Source organism: Halichoeres trimaculatus, unplaced genomic scaffold, assembly GCF_033239565.1.
Source record: "Halichoeres trimaculatus isolate MK-OKI-2021-1 unplaced genomic scaffold, fHalTri1.1 fHalTri1_scaffold_17, whole genome shotgun sequence".
Lineage (NCBI taxonomy): Eukaryota > Metazoa > Chordata > Actinopteri > Labriformes > Labridae > Halichoeres > Halichoeres trimaculatus.
In genome coordinates this window covers 24371009-24388141 of record NW_027437195.1, presented here as the reverse complement: position 1 = coordinate 24388141, position 17133 = coordinate 24371009, and the positions used below count along the sequence as shown (strand labels likewise).

Below are 17133 nucleotides of genomic sequence, written 5' to 3'. Positions count from 1 at the left end.
AAGTTAATGTCGATCAACTTGAGAATAGAAAGAATAGAAGAACATTTGATGACCCTGACTTTCAGCTCTGATTGAGGCCAAACAAATTACTCTTGAATAAGCACTCCCGATGCATTGTGTGGAAGAGTCTCTGGCTCTCTAACCTCAGACATACAGCAGCTGAGCTGTGAAGCATCTGTCCGGTTATTCTTGGTTAGCACTGAGGTGAATCGCAGATTGAGACGTATTATCAAACATCTTTCATCGAGCCTGGATGGTAGAGTTCAAGCCTGTTGTTGCTCAGAGGTTTTATGGTTTTCTACAGCTCAGTGAGCAGCACATGAAAGCCCAGAAAGCAGATGAGGCCTGATGTTGCTTGATTATTGATTTACACAAGCACAAGCTGCACAATCGATACCCAGCCGACCCTGCAAATGTATCTACTGCCAGTAAAATGAGTGATATGGAGGAGCTGCTTTCTCAGTATTGGATTGCTGAGAGCTCTGAAGGAAATCAGAAGTAGGTCACGGACTGACTGTGTTTGCTCTTGTGTGTTTTAGCAGCAAAACTTTAAGCAGCGCGTGGTGGCTCTGCTGAAGCGCTTCAGAGTGTCAGATGAGGTGAGTCTTTCTGTCTCAGGTTCCTCAAGGAGTAAAGTTTCTTCTTGTGAAGCTGCTGAAGATGTAATGTTTCTGCTTGTGTGTGATTTAATGTTTTAAGGTGCTGGATTCAGAGCAGGACCCGGCAGAACCACCTCCTGAGGTGGAAGAGGAGGATCTGGATCTGGATAGTGTGGAGTTTGAGAATCCGAGCGACAGCGGGCCGGAGCTCGATGATGATGACAGCGTCCTCAGTACACCCAAACCCAAACTCAAGTGAGTGAAACTCAAACAGTTTTCTAGTCAAAACAAAAAAAATCAACCTGAAAGGTGCTTTTTTGACTGCAGGAACTTTTCCTGAAATCTTTAAAGTAGTACTGTGTGTTTCAACAGCAGGAACCAGGGTCTAATTTAGTTCCTTGGAAGGCAGCCTCCCTGATTTGTATAATTTAATGGGACTTCAGTCTACAGTGGAAACACAGGCACCAATTAGTTTCTTTAAAGGGGCTGTGAGGAGTTTGAAAGTGATCTTGAAAAAGTATCCCTTCTAGATGTATGCCTGATAATAATGATAATAATAATAATAATAAGCTACTTCTTAGCTTCTAGTTTAGGTCTACCAGGACTGGATTGATTTATGGCACGTCTAGGTCTCTATGACAACACCACGCCGGCTGACAAAGTTTAGTAGTGAAAAGAGATATAACACAGAGATCTGCGTTTTTCTCTGCTAAAAAAAGGATTTCTGTGATTAATTTTGTAGTGATGGTGGACACAGGAGCCTAACTGTCGGACAGAAAAAGGACAGAAGAGCAGAAGAAAGATAAACAGGAGAGTGATACATCCCAAGCTAAAGGCTAACTAGCAGCAGTTATTTTGCAGTGGTCTGTTCAAACTTGAGAGTCTATAAATAAAATGAAGAGTGAGGTTACGTTCGCTAGATGACTAACAGGACATAGCTAACCAGAATTTACTAACGTTACACATTACAGACATGTGTTAAAGCACCGGGCTGCTAGCTGCGCTAAATATTAACGACTACTAAACTACTTACAAACCAACAGTGTTTCCCTGTTATCATGTTAGCCTACAGATACGTCAGAGCACCTGGCTACAGATGTCGCTAACATTTAGCCGGCTGCTACAACGTCTGCTTGATGTCACGTTTCAAACTGTAGCGCTGTGTAGCTGTACTGATAAATACCTTTTCTCTGCACATTGTATCCAGTAAAAGTTTCAAACTAAACTCCATTCAATTCCAAAACAAATACACACCTCGCTAAAAATAATTTACGTCAGTATGCGAAGACTCCTGACCACAAGGTGGCGAGGGAGTGCAATCAAAACAGATCCTCCTTATAGCATCATTAAGAGAGCTAAAAGTTCCTGGTACCTCTGGTTGAAAAGCACTTTTATATCTTGACAAACTGTGTGTTTCTTCTCTTTCAGGCCATATTTCGAAGGTCTCTCCCTCTCCAGCTCTCAAACTGAGATTGGCAGCATCCACAGCAGTCGTAGCCACAGGGAGCCTCCCAGCCCGGTGAGACTCACAACCCAACAAACAGTCCAGAGCGACTGTGCCTGCTGATTAAAACATTTAGTTTCAGTCTATTTTAAATAAAAGCCTTTTTCTGCTTCTCTGATCACATGCAAACCTCCATTTAGTAATGCAAACTGGGTTACCATTAACACCAGCAAAACCAGTGAACTGTGCTGAAGGCAGATCAGTACATCCACTGAGGCAGAAAGGCGATAATTGTTCTGCTGAAGGGCTCCTTTCACCAAACAGAGGGGTGAAATCTCAACCAGCCTGCAGGTTCAAACCAGTTATAACATGATCAGAAGTTTGTTTATAAACCTGCAGGGCTCCTCCTCAACTATCACAGGACATTAACAGAAACAATGCTCCACTTTCTTTTAAAATAAAAACCCTGTGGCTCTGGCTAATCCATGTTATGCTTATTATTCTTCTCACAATCTTATTCCAGATTGACCCAGATAAATCCAAGAGTGGGGGAGCCAAATATCCAGATGACAATGTGTCTGATAACATCTCCTATGTGAGTATCAACTCTTTGAGCTGCTGCAGACCAGAAACTGGGGCATCAAGCCTTCATCAGGGAGTCAAACTAGATCCATCAAACTTTGTTGTCTCATAAAGACCATGTCATAAAAATAAGCAAGTGGTATGAATGGTGAAGAGGTGGTTATGCTAACTACATTCAGTGAGAAGAACCATGACTTCAGAAACTCATAAACACCTGTTCACTATACATTTTTCTACCCATGACCTGGCTACCATCTAAAGATACAAGCTGACTTAAATACGGATTAAAAGATGTTTTAACTGAAAACTGGTTTGTGTTTACAATAAAGTGAAAACTTCCACTTAAGGTAACGCTATACAAAAAGCTCAAAAAGTTTGAGATTTCGTTGAGATGAACACAAGATTTCCTCACATTGTGACATCACCAGTTGGTGAATCTCCTTTAAAAGGCCAATTTGACATTTTAAAAAAGAGAAACATGACTTTGTTGCATGGTAACAGTGAAAGATGGTTCCGGAATGTTTGGTCCCAGGTGGCTTTGAAGTCTCTTAAAGAGACAGTACCAGCATGAGATAAGTAAGGGTTTTATCGAGCTGTGAAATTAAACTACAACAGAGATTTTTTCCTCTCAGGAGCAGCCGGAGGCGGTGACTCCGACCACAGAGCTGGAGATGGATAACATGGACACGTTTTTAGAGAGGCTGCCACCGAGCGGCAAAATGACCAAGACGGAGTCCCTCATCATTTCATCCAACAGGTAAAATCGTACCAACAGAGCATTTACCCTCAAATTTACCAAGGAAAACACCTAAAAAAAATCTCCCATTAACTCACTCATTCAACCTTTAGTTATTGTAAAATATGAATCTGAGTCTTTCTGATGTAGATCAGGTTTTACTGAGTCCTGTAGTTGTTGCTGAGTCTCAGTCCTCCAGCTCTCTTCTTCTTCTGCTGCTGTTTTCAGGCAGGAACCAAAGTTGGCTGGGAGGCGAGGTAGGAGCACGTCGTTGAAAGAGCGCCAGGCCAGCAGGCCGCAGAATGAGAGGGCCAACAGCCTGGACAACGAGAGGTCCATGGACACACGCTGCCACCTACAGGTAGGAGGAAAACACTACAGTGCAATCCCCCACACACTATTGGAATAGATGTTAAATAAATAGAGATCTAGTTTTTATTACGGGTCATCACAAACAATCTTATTTTAAAGAATTATGGGTAAACAATATCAGAGTATCTTTTTTTCTTTATTTTTTATTTTCTTTATTTTCCTAGATTCCAAGAAAGACAGTGTATGACCAACTAAACCACATCCTGGTGTCTGATAACCACCTTCCTGACAGCATCATTCTCATCAACACGTCGGACTGGCAGGGCCAGGTAAGAACACCTGCAGAACAAAACGAAAACCTGTGTTTTTTTACCTTGATTCTTCCTTATTGAAATATTTCTCGAAGCTGGCGCTAGATTGAAATAAAATCTAGAATCTTTACCTTTTCACCATTCAGCTGTCTCTCCTCCTTCCTTTTTAGTATCTTTCAGATATGCTACAAAACCACCATCTTCCTGTTGTCTGCACCTGCACCACGGCCGACATCCAGGCTGCATTCAACACCATCGTCTCCCGCATACAGAGATTGTATGTGTCTCGTCACAAGCTAAGAGGAGTTTATTTTGCAAAGTTAAATTGAGATCATGTTTATAATATCTGTTTCTTTTCTCAGCTGTAACTGTAACTCCCAGACGCCCATCCCCATAAAGATTGCAGTGGCCGGAGCCCAGCACTACCTCAGTGCTGTGCTGAGGCTTTTCGTGGACCACCTCTCACATAAGACCCCAGACTGGCTTGGATACATGAGGTTTCTCATCATCCCTCTGGGTTAGTTACACCTAAAGTCTCATTTTAAAGATGTAATGTGACTCCTATAAGTGCAGAAAAGCATCCCATCTTATGTTTTTTAATGTTTCCAGATGTTACTGCTGTATTGATGTGCATGTGTGAGTAGCATCACACATTTCAGAAGTTGTTAACCAGACAGTCAGAGATGAAAATCAGTATCTGTTCTGTTTCTGAAGCAACCTCACAGATGTAGCTGAGTCAGTCGTGCATTTGTACCTCTGATGTTGTGATGCAAGAGTAACAAACGGCATATAATAGAAACGCAGAGGCGAATAACTTCAAGAAGATGTTCTTGAGTAAACACTAACCTGTAATTTTTAGCAGGATTAGTTCATGGTTGTCAGATTAAAGTCTTCCAAATTATAATTATCTAATGACTGAGAGGGGGTAACCAGTTTTTTGATATATTTTTTTCTGAAACAAAGTTTTTTGAATGTCTTTGTTTGGTTTAGGTGCACATCCGGTCTCCAAATATCTCGGCACTATTGACTATCGGTACAACAGTTTATTCCAGGATGCTGCTTGGAGGGACCTATTTCTCAAAGCAGAGGCTCCGGTTGTTGGTGGGCTCTTTAATTTGGTATTTTTTTAGGGTTATTTTTTTGTTTGACGGTGGGTTGTTGTGGGTTGATTAATGTCCGTTACCTGTGCAGCCCAGGAGAGTCCAGATGTGGTGTCCAGGGTCACTCAGTACATGGTGGGAGCTAACGGGGCTCACCAGCTCCCCATCGCAGAGGCCATGCTCACCTACAAACAGAAGAGGTACCCCCTGTTTAATCTTCAGTGTCTGTACTCAAAGATTTGAGATTATTATTTTTAAACTGTGAACGAGTGGGAGTCTAGATTAGCTTTATGAGCAACTCTGAACGAGTGAAAGGTTTATGTCAGGAGGGTTTCACCTAACAAATGCTTCTCATGCAGAGCTCACAGCTGCTTTTCAAAGGGGGTTGAACTGTTCAGAGGGAGACATTTAAAAAGTAAAACTTAGGAAAATAACAGGTTTTGAAAATTATTAGGTGATCGCATGTCAGGGTAACATTTTTTCTTGTCTTGTTAATAAGAAAAATGTACCAATCTCAATTTTCAAAGCTCAGAAGTTCAAGTACTTGTTATGTAGAAATGCTTCCTTTAGAGATTTTTGAGTTTATCACAAGTATCCGTGCTTTAATTTTTTTGGTGAATTATCATTTCTGTTCTAATTTTTTTAAAACAGCATTAAGTTGAAATATTTCGTCAATACCAAATGTGGGAAATGTGTCACTTTGTGAAGTAGACAAGTGCTTGAGTAATTGCCAATGAGGTTCAAACGATGTGCTCAAAAAGTCACATGAGATCTCAGGGAGATTAACACATGATTTGCTCAAACTGTGACATCACCAGTTGGTGAATCCCTTCGAAAAGACAAATGGAAAAAGTAACATACATGGAAACACTTTAATACATGGAAGCAGTAAAAGAGTGTTCTGGAATGTTGGCTTCTGGAGGGCTTTGATGTGTCTTAAAGAGACAGTACTCCAGTGGATGGTGTGGTTGCTATTAGTAGCTTGATGTCCAGTTAAAAGGAACAGTTAAAGGTGCAGAAATGAGCAGCGATTTTTCTGAAAAACAACAGATTAAACTGTGAAGTGCTGATAAATTCAACCTCCTTTGAGAAGCAGATGAAGGTTTTTACTAATGGTGCAGAGTGTGAGTGGGAGTGTTGGTGTCTGTCTTGTTAACATCACTGTCTTTCCATCACTGTGTCTGTGAATAACATGTTTTTATCTTTTGTTGTATTTTTTCTTTTCTGTCTTTGAAGGAAAAAGAGCTTTCATTTTGATTTTGCAGTAAGGTATTGTGGTCGATTGAGTTTGTTTCTCATGTGGCTTGGTGATTCATGCACTTTCTCTGTGTGTTGGAGCCATTTTCCCCTGAACTCAACCAGCATTTTCTGGAGCTTGCCACTTTAACAGCTGTATTAAACCTTTTTTGCCATAAATAGATGAGCCAAAACTTGTCTGATAAGATATTAATCCACTAAAACTAGAACATAAGCACACAGACACCGTATGAGATTTCCTGAACTAATTAAAGTTTTATTAGCAAGTTGTAAACTTTTCATACTTTTTCATGGAATGGAGAGGTTTTCTCCACATTTTTAGAACGCTGAGGGTTTCTTAATCCGCGTCTGTTTGCTCTTTCTGTAGAAGTTATTATTCCTGGCATCAGTGAGGGAAACAAAGAACAAAGACGAACTAATTCAGACTTATTAGTTTCTACTTCAAACAGTCCTCACTTATGAGACATCAGAGGACTGACTGGAGGAGAAAAACATGCTGATAAAGAGGCAAGAGACCCAATAAAATCTGCTCCTCTTCCCTCCTCTGAAGCTTTTCCCCCTTTTTCTTCCTCCCTGCTGTTTTCTCCCCATCGTGTGCTTCTGTCTGTTAGAATAGAAAACCTGCACACCATGTTGTCAGAAATTTACCGTCATAGTGTCATATCTTCAGTGCTTTTCAGCCTGATTTAAAATATAAGAGTGTTTTTGGTGCTGGCTGCAGCCAAAGGTTCAGTTTAGTAGCTTCCAATTCATAAATATACCTTTGAATTTAAAACCGTTCTTTTAGGCTTAAATGACATATCTAGATTTTTAACATAAGTGCAAAAATTTGTGTCCATGTGATGAACAATACAAACATTTCCGTAAAACTAACCCGCTCCTCCTTGATACCCCTTCTGACGTAGCTGTGGGGACCATACTGACCCTCTTAGTAGTGCATGTTTTTAATCATAGTTCGACATCCATCTACATGGACTTATGTGCATGTGCATCTTTTAAACAGAAAACTGAACATTTAAAGGGTAATCCCAGTTTTTATACCTGGTCCCTATTTTTATTTTCAAAGATAATTTGGTGTCTAATCAACAAAAAGAGTATCTGTAGGAAAGCTTCAGCCTTCAGCTGAAGAACAGGCAGGAACAGACGCAACAAAACCCCAGCAGGCACATGCATCTGATCAAAGTATCTGCACATGAAAGACTCAGATTGTTTTTTCACAAGTCTTTTTCTCTGGCAAGAAGCTCTTTTTGTACTTTAACTATACAGAACAAAGGGGTTCCTGGTCTGTTGCTGCATTTATCAGTCGGTTTATTGGTGCTGCAGTGATGAAGTGACACAAATAGAAACAAACAATCCATTAAAGAAAAATTCATACTGATCAAAGCAGTGTTAGATCAGCAACCCCTTGGTCTTTCGGGTAAAATAATTGATTTTTAAATTAAGTCTGGTGTATTTAAAACAAGATTTGTGTGTGTTCATTAATAAAATGATTAAAGGTTGTCTTCAAAGTTACAAGTCGGGATGGGTACCGAATCAGGTCATTTTATTGAAAGTACCAGGTATGGGGAAGAGTAGGTGATTTTCCATGCTGGACCTAAACACGGCATTGCAAGGTTACATATTGAAGAATAAATATGTTAAATTGAAAAAAAAGAAAAAGTGATTTAATTTTTATTTAAGGCATTGGTACCGTATCGTTTCAAATGTGAAAGGTACCCATCTCTAGTTACAAGTCAGTGGAAAATAGAGTTATGCCCTGAATGCCAGTCATATGAGGTATCTAAGCTGTACACATATGCTGCTAAATCTGGCAGAGAGGACTGATGAAATTGTGTATTTTAGTCTAGAAAGTGTAGACAATGTTGTAAAAGGGCTGTGTCTGGTTAAACTGACACAATAACCCCCCAACCAGAGACATGAGGAGAGCACAGGCATGTAGACGTTAACCTAGGAGTACTGAAGGATAGAGGTGCTAGCTCTGCTAGCTTTAGCCACACTCAGCAAACCAACAATGTTTACTTGCAGACTCATTGATACTGCGTATAGCTCTGTTGGTGTTTGCTTACATTTAGACCAGCAAGTTGGTCAGAACTTCTATTCAAATGACTACAAATAAAACCTGTTTCGGAGTGACTCTTTATTTGACCAAAGGCAGTGGTAGACTAGCAACTCCTTGTTCTTTTGAGGTCAAGATTCTGATTTTATTGGTGGAAACTGAGGTCTTTTCTGTATTTGTCTTTCAATTGATAGTTTTCATCACAATCTGAGTCTATCAGTGACAAAACTTTGCTTTAATGGACAAGGGAGAGCTGAAAAGTTCATAGCCTGACTAGGAAGGAGTTATGCCACAGTGATGAAGCTTGGTGTGCATTAAATCCAACATTTTCTGACACATACAGCATGGTTTACTTTTCAACACGGTTGATGTTTTCTTGGGTTGTTGCTGTGGCAGGACATCTGGACCTTGGGTTATCTTGAATTCAGCTGCCCACTTTTTCCCAGTTGATAAAGCTGGAGCATCATCCCCTAATGTGGCAACCATTTCCGTGTGAATGTCCTTGGGGGTTAACTGATTTTTATCCAGATTCAAGAGATGTCTCTGGTTCTACTTTTAAAAGTCCTCAAACACTACATCGGCGTCATTTAATCTCAAAATGAACCATGCTACAAGTGTCAGAAAAGGGTGAATTTAATTCATGCTAAGTTTCATCACTTGGGCATGATGCTTTCCTAGTCACGCTATGAAATTTTCAGCCCCCTCTCGTACACTGGTTGGATGCAGTTGTCCTTACAGCCTGTTTCACACCGAATGGCTCCTGACAGCTCTAAAAATGTACCTGATAGTCATTAGAACCCAATATATTTAAATGAAATGGGAACCAGGTGTAAAAATACCAGAAATCCTCTTTAAGGTGGATCAAAACCCTCAGACAGAAGCTTTGTTTTCTGTCTGACTCCATCCCTGCAACGCGAGATGAGCATCAAACACTCACATAGCAGGCAGACATCCGTCCCTTCCTCCTTCTTTCTCTGTCTCTGTTTCTCTGGCTGCTTTGAGTCTGATTCAGCAGAGATGTTTCGTGTTGGGAAAACAGAAAGTGGCCTTGATGACGTTCAAACTGTGACCTACTGCAGACTGTCTTCTCTCTTTCTCTCCCCTCCTCCCTGTAGTCTCTCTGTTTCTTCCCTGGGGGGGCGATGGCAGGTTTCTTCAAGGCAAGAGCAACAACCTCTCACATCATCAGATACATTCTAGAAAACGTAGACGTAGAACCATTCAGGCTATTTTTCCAGTCGCTGACGGGAAAATAGTTCATGGAAGGCTTGTAGCGATGCACCGCCGCTCACAGGTGGTGCATTGAGCTGGAGAAATGTTGGATGTAGGTTGGTGCTCTTCCTGCGCATCCACTTCTGTACGACTTTGTAGCTCAGTTCCTTCTCCTGGTGGACTTGCTGCCTCCTGAATGCCTCTCTGACTTTGGTTTGGTGGACCTGGGTGTACCTTGATGGCTTTTCTTTTCTGTTAGAGCTCTGATCAGCTCTGTAGCTTGCATGTTTCGCTTTCTGCTTCAGAATCTGTGTTAATGAAGGTTTAAAGCCAGGCAGCAGGTGCAGCATGCTCTGTTTGGCATTTGATGACTTTTGAAGACTGCTGGATTTCCAGACGTGAATAATTGGAAATCATTCATCTTGATTAGTAACTAATCTCTAGATTTTAGAGCTGCTGACAGTAGAAAAACTTTGCATCATAGATGTAGTTGTTAATTCCTTTAGATCTGATTAATTCCCCCTCATTGTGACTCTTTTCATGACCTGGTTTTATAACCTGAACTCTCTCTGTGTTCCTGCTGCTGCTCCACAGCCCTGATGAGGACTCGTGTCAGAAATTCATCCCTTTCATTGGGGTAAGTGTCCTTTTTATTTCCTGATTAGCTGAAAATGTTCACAGTTTTTATTTTTTCTTTATCCAGCTGATGATCCTCATTAGTCTAATGAGTCAGGTCAGCTATGACCCCTATAACCCAGAACTCGTAGCCTCAGTGTCTCCTGATTTAATGAGTTACAAAACATTTTTAAAACATGGTAGTGGATGTTGGAGAAATTTGCTCTTCAGACTAAAACTGTTTTGGGAACAGGCTGTTAACTTGTTAATTCCTGCTTGAGAAATCAGATTGTTTCAATGGGTGTGTATGTGGTTTCCAGTACTTCAAGAGCTAGCGTCTAGTGGACACTCAAGGAACTGCAATCCTTCGCATTTCTTCATCTGCTGCATTGCTCTCAGTTTGAGTTTTCTGCTTGGTTCCAACCATAGACGACATAAAGAATGGAAAATGTGCCTCTGCCTTTTACCATTATATGGTTTATAAGCCAAAATACCCCTGTCAGAGCCTCCATTGTGCAGCCTAAGTCTGTGCAGTAGAGACTATAAGGGACTTACAGTGAGTTTATTTTACTATCCCCGAAAAAAATACACAAGAACGGCAGCTGTCAAACATCGTTAAACGCAACATAAAACCACGTTTAAACCTCTTATAACTGCTGAAAATGAAACTATTCAGTAAAAAGAGAACTTGAATACAAGGCAGCCAAAAAACATCTTCAAATCACCACAGCGATCGGACGTGAGAAAAATTCCTGTTAGGCGTATTAATTTTCAAGTTTGACCACAGCCCATCTGGAATGACCAGATTTTTTTACCTATCCTTGAGCCAACCACCAGAGGGAGCAGTTTTTGTGGTGACTCCCAGCAAGATGGCGTTCATTTTTTTTTACATTCTATGATGACCACAGCATCCAGACGTGAGAAACACTTCTAGAAGGCGAATTTGTTTTTTAACGTTTGACCACAGTTCATCTGGAATGACTGGTTTTGACCTGTACTGCAGCCAGCCACCAGGGGGAGCTGTTTTTGTGGTGACCTCACTTCGAGATGACTTCCTCTTTTACAGCCTATGGTTCCAGCATAGAGACTTACATATGTAGCCTGATTCGCACATCCTCCAAAATATAACTATTTATTAATACTCTGTACTAGACCGCAAGCTCTGTGATCAGCCCACTAGGTGGCATTGTGTTTTCTGCTTTTGGATCTCTGGAGCTACCATACATCGGCCACAATTTCCATCTATTCCAAGGACTCTTCTCTTTTTGTCTTCATAATAATTACCATACAACATGTATCATCTCTAATTTACTATAACACAATTACATAGCGGGATGTGTAACAGGCGATCTGACTAGCATAGAAATCACAGCGCCCACTAGTGCTTCGGCATAGTGTTGCAGAGTGATGCAATCATATCGATGCATGAGTATGTTGGTCACTACAGCATTAAGCCATTGCAGAAATCTACCCAGGCTTCATACATCTTTTCTCGTCTCTGTTTTAATTTCTGCAGATGGTAAAAGTTGGCATCGTGGAGCAAACATCTGCAGCGTCAGGCAAGTGACCTCTTTGTTTATAAAAGTTTGATATTTAAAAGATACATTTTGCGCTCTCACATGCACCAAAGAGTCTTAAAGTTGCATCAAACACTTGTTGTTCTATCTTTGATTAATGATTGACTGTTTCTTCTCACCAGGAGACTCTGATGATGCAGCACCTCTGGGCTCCTCTCTGCTCTCCTCCACCCCCCCACAAGTCTCACCCGCACTCAAAGAGGCATCACCCACCCCTCCCTCTTCCCCCTCCGTCAACACCAGCTTCTGTGCTTACAGGCAGGGGGGCTAATTTTGTTAAATTATGCAAAAATAACATAGAAATTTAAGTATTCTTAGATATTTCGTTGCAGCTTCACTAAGTTTTTCTTTTAAAATCCATGCAGATTCTTAATTGTTGAATTATTTTTAGATACTTGTCATTATTTCTATGAAACCCACCTCTGTTTCTGTTGGTCTGCAGCTCTGCAGGTCAGGCGGAGCTGATGGGGCTGCAGGTGGATTACTGGGTAGCTCCAACAGAGAGGAAAAAGGATTTGGAGAAGCGGGACTCCTCCTCCAAAAACACTCTCAAGTGCAATTTCCGCTCGCTGCAGGTCAGCCGGCTGCCACTGGGGGGCGCAGAGCCAAGCCCCCAGCCCACCATGTCCATGACGGTGGTGACCAAGGAGAAGAATAAGAAGGGTAGGATGCACTAATTGGATTCGTGCCATGTAGAGTACAAGCATTTCTCACAACCCAATCCGAAACGCTGAAATGAAACGCCAAATGTCATTTAATGCCCAAGGGAGCCGAAAGATCCTGAACCCTCATTAACTCCCAGCATGCCTCTGTTTGTCCTTCTGCCAGTTATGTTCCTGCCAAAAAAGAGCAAAGACAAGGAGGTGGAGTCCAAGAGTCAAGTGATCGAGGGCATCAGCCGGCTCATCTGCACTGCCAAACACCAGCAGACCATGCTGAGAGGTACGAGCGTGCATTTTTCCAGTCTGTTTGACATTTTGAAGATGTTAGCGAGAATTAAAACCACTCCACTGGTCACTTTCAGACATTTTAATGTTCTTATTCAATGTGTATTTGCGAGATGAAAGTGTTACTTCTGCATGAAGACGTGTTTATTTTTCTCTGCAGTACTGATCGATGGCGTCGAGTGGAACGACGTCAAGTTTTTCCAGCTGGCGGCTCAGTGGTCATCACACGTCAAACATTTCCCCATCGGGATCTTCGGACACTCGAAAGGCCCGTACTAGCAGCACCTGAGAGACTGAATCACAGAGGACAGCATCCCCTTTACCTCCCCCTTGTGCCAACAGCTTTTTAACCCCCTCCTCCACACTCTCCCAGCTGTACACCTCTTCTTTACTGCCGTCTTAATTTAAACTCCTGCTTTGTTGCATTCGTCTGATTATTTAATCTTTTGCGTGTTTTTTTAATTTTCTATTTATGTAAAAAAAAAACATCTCGAGGCAAGAATATTTCTTTACTCAGCTTTTTATCCTGCTGATGTTTTATAGACTTTGAGAAAACAAACCTATGAAATGATAATAATTAGAAAAGACTTCTAACCTTTAACGTGCTCCATTAGCGCCCAAGCTTCACCCTCTGTCATCATGTTTTTTTTTAATTTGGTAAGGCACAGCACATTTAATCAGAAACGTATTTAAAGAATAAGAGCAGCTGCCTTGTTATGAGGAGAAAAGTGAAGTTTCAAACCATGAAGAAGACGTTTTGGATTCTCAAGAGACTGTTGTCGATTCATTGTTCAAAACCTTGAAGAGCAGAAAAAAGACTCTTTGAAGAAGTCTCATGTGCAATAGACTGAAAACTGTGTGAATGATGGTTCTGAATAATAACCTGGCACTGATTTTCACCCCATAAAACCCCTTCTCTTTTTATTTTTCTCACACCGGCTGGAGGGTTGAAGAGTTTTACTCTAAAGTAAGTTATTAAATCATAAAAGGAAATGAAAAAGCCTGCATAGCACAAAATTTAAAAAAAATTTGATCCAGACTTCAACCAGTTTCTTAGCTTTTTCAGAAAATATTTTTCTCCTGTAGAATGTCAGAAAAGGAGATGAAAATAGTCTAAAAGTCTTCACGGTTCATATGAGTCTATCTGTAGCCAGAAGTCTAGCTCAGCTTAGCTTAGCTTAGCTTAGCTTAGCATGTACACAGGAGAAAAAGAGAAAAGAGCTAGCCTAGCTGTGGTGGGTCACTGTTCGCTTGTGTGTAAACATAGTGGTCCCTTTTTCTGATTCTTGTCTTTTTTCCCAGCAGCTCCTGGGACTAATGCTAACTCCCAGGCTATTATTGGCAATTGCTAGCTTAATCAAAAAATATATTGAAACTGTTTTAGAAACAAAGTTTCAAAATTTGCCCCAACAAATATTTAAGTTTTTTTCCTCGTTATTGGGACAGAGCAATGCTAACAGTTTCTGTGGCCAGTCTCGCTAAGCTAACTGCCCAACAGCTAGCCTGGCTCTACTCAAAAGTAACAAAAACACCTTACCAGCAACACTTAAGGTAATTAATTAACATAATATTTATGCTTAATTTGGTTTGTACAAATACTGAGCCAGACAGTCCCAGCCATTTTCAGTTCATGTGCTAAGCTAGGCTAAGCTAATTAACTGTTGAAGCAAAGCTTAAATGATCTGCATGCAACTCTCTCTCAGTCAGGACAAGAAGGCAAAAAGTTTTTTATTCCCAGAAGTTTTGAGCCATAATTACAGTTTATTTAAGAATTAAACAGAAATGTTCAGGGTTGGATCAAAGAATGAAAATTCAGAGATTTGAAGATTGAAGTCTTAATTTTACGAGAATAAAGTCAAATATTTAATTTAAAAATTAAGAATAACATAATTTGTCAAGAACTGAAGTCGTAATATTGGAGGAATTAAGTCAAAGTTTCTTTTAATTTCTTTCATTTCAAATTCGAATGTTCGTGGATTAAAGTGAATTTTATCAAAATAAAAGTAGTATGATACTAGAATAATAGTAATTATGAAAGCAGTTGGAGTATTATGAGGAAAAAATATGAGGAAAAACTCCTGGGTCATCTTTTAGTAAAAAACTGATGTTTTTTAAATAATAGTTTTCAAGAAAACAATGTAATAATAGAACTATTTTTTCAAGAAAGAGTTGTAACAAACTAGAATAAAGTTATAATTTCTCCATGAAGTCACAAAAGAATTAGATCATAATATTACGATAATAATTTTTTTTTTTAAGAAAAAGTCAAAATGGTTTTAGGAATGGGCTTCAATTTTTCAAAAGAAAGTCCTCATTGTCATAAAAAAATGTATATATCACTGAGAAAAGTTATGGTGTAAGAAAAAGTCATAACTTATGACAGTTGTGATGACATCAGAATGAAGTTGTAATATTCTGAGGTAGTCAGAAAATTCAGATGTATTTGAGAAAAAAGTTATGACAAAATGTTGGCTATTATCGGTCGTATTTGACTGAAAAAATCAGGAACCCAGAAGAATAAATCATTACTATCCTCCCCCCAAAATAATACTACCTGGTTCCCATAAAATTCTATTCAAATAAAGTTGTAGTTTTAGGCTGCAGTTAACAGTTGTGTTATTTTGAAGGAAATAACAGAAGAAGACCCAGCAGTTTGCACAAGTCATGTATTTCAACAGATTCCGCATATAATTCACAACTTTTATTTTCCTTAATTCCATAACACGACTTACAATTTTATCACTTTATTCTCGTAAATTTGGACTTTTGTCACAAAATCTCCCTTTTTGAAATGCCCCCTTTTCCTCTTTTATTCTTCTCTAAAATAAACTTTTTTTTTCCTGACATTCATTCAAACTCTTCCTCCTCAAGCCTCACACTCCTCCGACACACTCCGACCTTTCTGTTCAAAGCAAACTTTACTTTTTGCCAAAGGAACACTCATCACCTGCAGCTCACTCATTACCTGTGTGGTATTATAGAAGACTTCATAATGTAGAGGTGAATGTATTGAAGGTACCTTAATGTAAAGCACTTTTAAATGTTTGTCTGTTATAGATTAGTGTGTTATGAACCTACCTGGGACCCTGCAGGAATAAATGACTGACTGTGGTTCATAGAGGCACATAGGCAGACTCTGCGTCTGTTTTTATATCTGAGCAGCACAAACGGTGGTGGCATAACAAGCATCATCATCCTCTCTGTGCTGTGTTATCACTCGACGCTCAGCGTGAGGCCTCTTTGGACTGTTTAGAGTATAATTTATAATATTTGTGAGGTTAGCCTAGAAGTTGTACGTGTTAACATTCAGTAGATTTTGCTCTATCTTTTGTTTACTGTTAAGCATAAAACTAAAAAATATTTTGCTTATAAAGTTTCTTTCAGTAGCATCATAACTTTTTCCAATTTCTTGATAAGTGCCTAAATTGCTTAACTTTGACAAATCAGCATAAAGGATTATGTCCCCGGCTAACATGGTGCTCATTCTGGTTCCACAAATGACAAAATATATCAATACAGTGCATTGATTTTACATTTCAAACACATGCAGTCAAGCTTGTTATTGCAGGGAGGGAACAAATAACACTCTGGCTCTTAAATATGGGTTTAAATGAATTAAAAGAACACTAAAGCCCGCTCATGTCGAGCTTTTATTTGTGTCTCTGTATAGAAAGTGTTTTTGTTTTCATGTTTTCTCAGAGAAAAGCTTGTTGAACTCAAAGTTTCCTGATGACTACCACTGTAATCCCAAAACTTGGAGTAATAAAACTACTATACACACTAACCATGTTCTTTTATTACACCTGTGAGCTATTGTTGCTTTTTTATGCTGCAAACATAGGAGGAAATCAGCTGTTTAAAGTTGTGTGAGTGACAGAAAATGAAAATTTTAAGTTTTTATACCATGCAGCAGCTGTGTTCACCCAGTAAAAGGTTTGGACACACTCCTGTTCACAACTACAGACTGATGAAATGTAATTTTATCCTTTCCATTCATTGTAACCTGTAAATTTCAGCATTAAACCCACCTTAAAGAGGAAATACTTAAAGAGCAATTGCCACAGACCCATAAAATTAAGGGTTGCGTGGTTGTAAATAAAGAACCTAATGGATAATGTTGAGTGATTGAAGGCTAAGAGGAAGGGATCCGCTCCGGGAAAAGGACGCTGCTGTTGGGAATACCAGGGAGACAAGAGGAGGTGCGACACTGCGTTCACGGCTGTCTGATAAAATCAGATAAAATAGTTTCAAGTGATATTCGTGCATAAGCAAGTCCGAACAACGGCGAGGAAAGTTGGAGAAAATGTCGTTACCCTCGCGAAAATTGGTGGACAAGACCAGATCTCGATCTTAATGGAGCAAAAGTTTGTTTTGATCTAAGTTAA

The 17133-nt window shown here is 39.9% G+C and overlaps 1 protein-coding gene across 1 annotated transcript in view; it reads left to right on the top strand.

Moving 5' to 3' along the window:
* pacs2 (phosphofurin acidic cluster sorting protein 2) overlaps window positions 1-16532 on the top strand; it is a 67670-nt gene extending 51138 nt beyond the window's left edge. The window contains exons 8-26 of the mRNA XM_074692035.1: window positions 540-599; window positions 700-854; window positions 2028-2118; window positions 2567-2638; window positions 3258-3382; window positions 3590-3722; window positions 3898-4002; window positions 4155-4261; window positions 4347-4501; window positions 4975-5085; window positions 5176-5284; window positions 6321-6353; window positions 9513-9557; window positions 10204-10246; window positions 11741-11783; window positions 11924-12059; window positions 12244-12464; window positions 12630-12743; window positions 12909-16532. Coding sequence (XP_074548136.1) covers window positions 540-599; window positions 700-854; window positions 2028-2118; window positions 2567-2638; window positions 3258-3382; window positions 3590-3722; window positions 3898-4002; window positions 4155-4261; window positions 4347-4501; window positions 4975-5085; window positions 5176-5284; window positions 6321-6353; window positions 9513-9557; window positions 10204-10246; window positions 11741-11783; window positions 11924-12059; window positions 12244-12464; window positions 12630-12743; window positions 12909-13027 — 1977 coding nt within the window. The 3' untranslated portion in view covers window positions 13028-16532. The remainder of the gene's footprint in view (window positions 1-539; window positions 600-699; window positions 855-2027; window positions 2119-2566; window positions 2639-3257; window positions 3383-3589; window positions 3723-3897; window positions 4003-4154; window positions 4262-4346; window positions 4502-4974; window positions 5086-5175; window positions 5285-6320; window positions 6354-9512; window positions 9558-10203; window positions 10247-11740; window positions 11784-11923; window positions 12060-12243; window positions 12465-12629; window positions 12744-12908) is intronic.
* The last annotated feature ends 601 nt before the right edge of the window (window positions 16533-17133 follow it).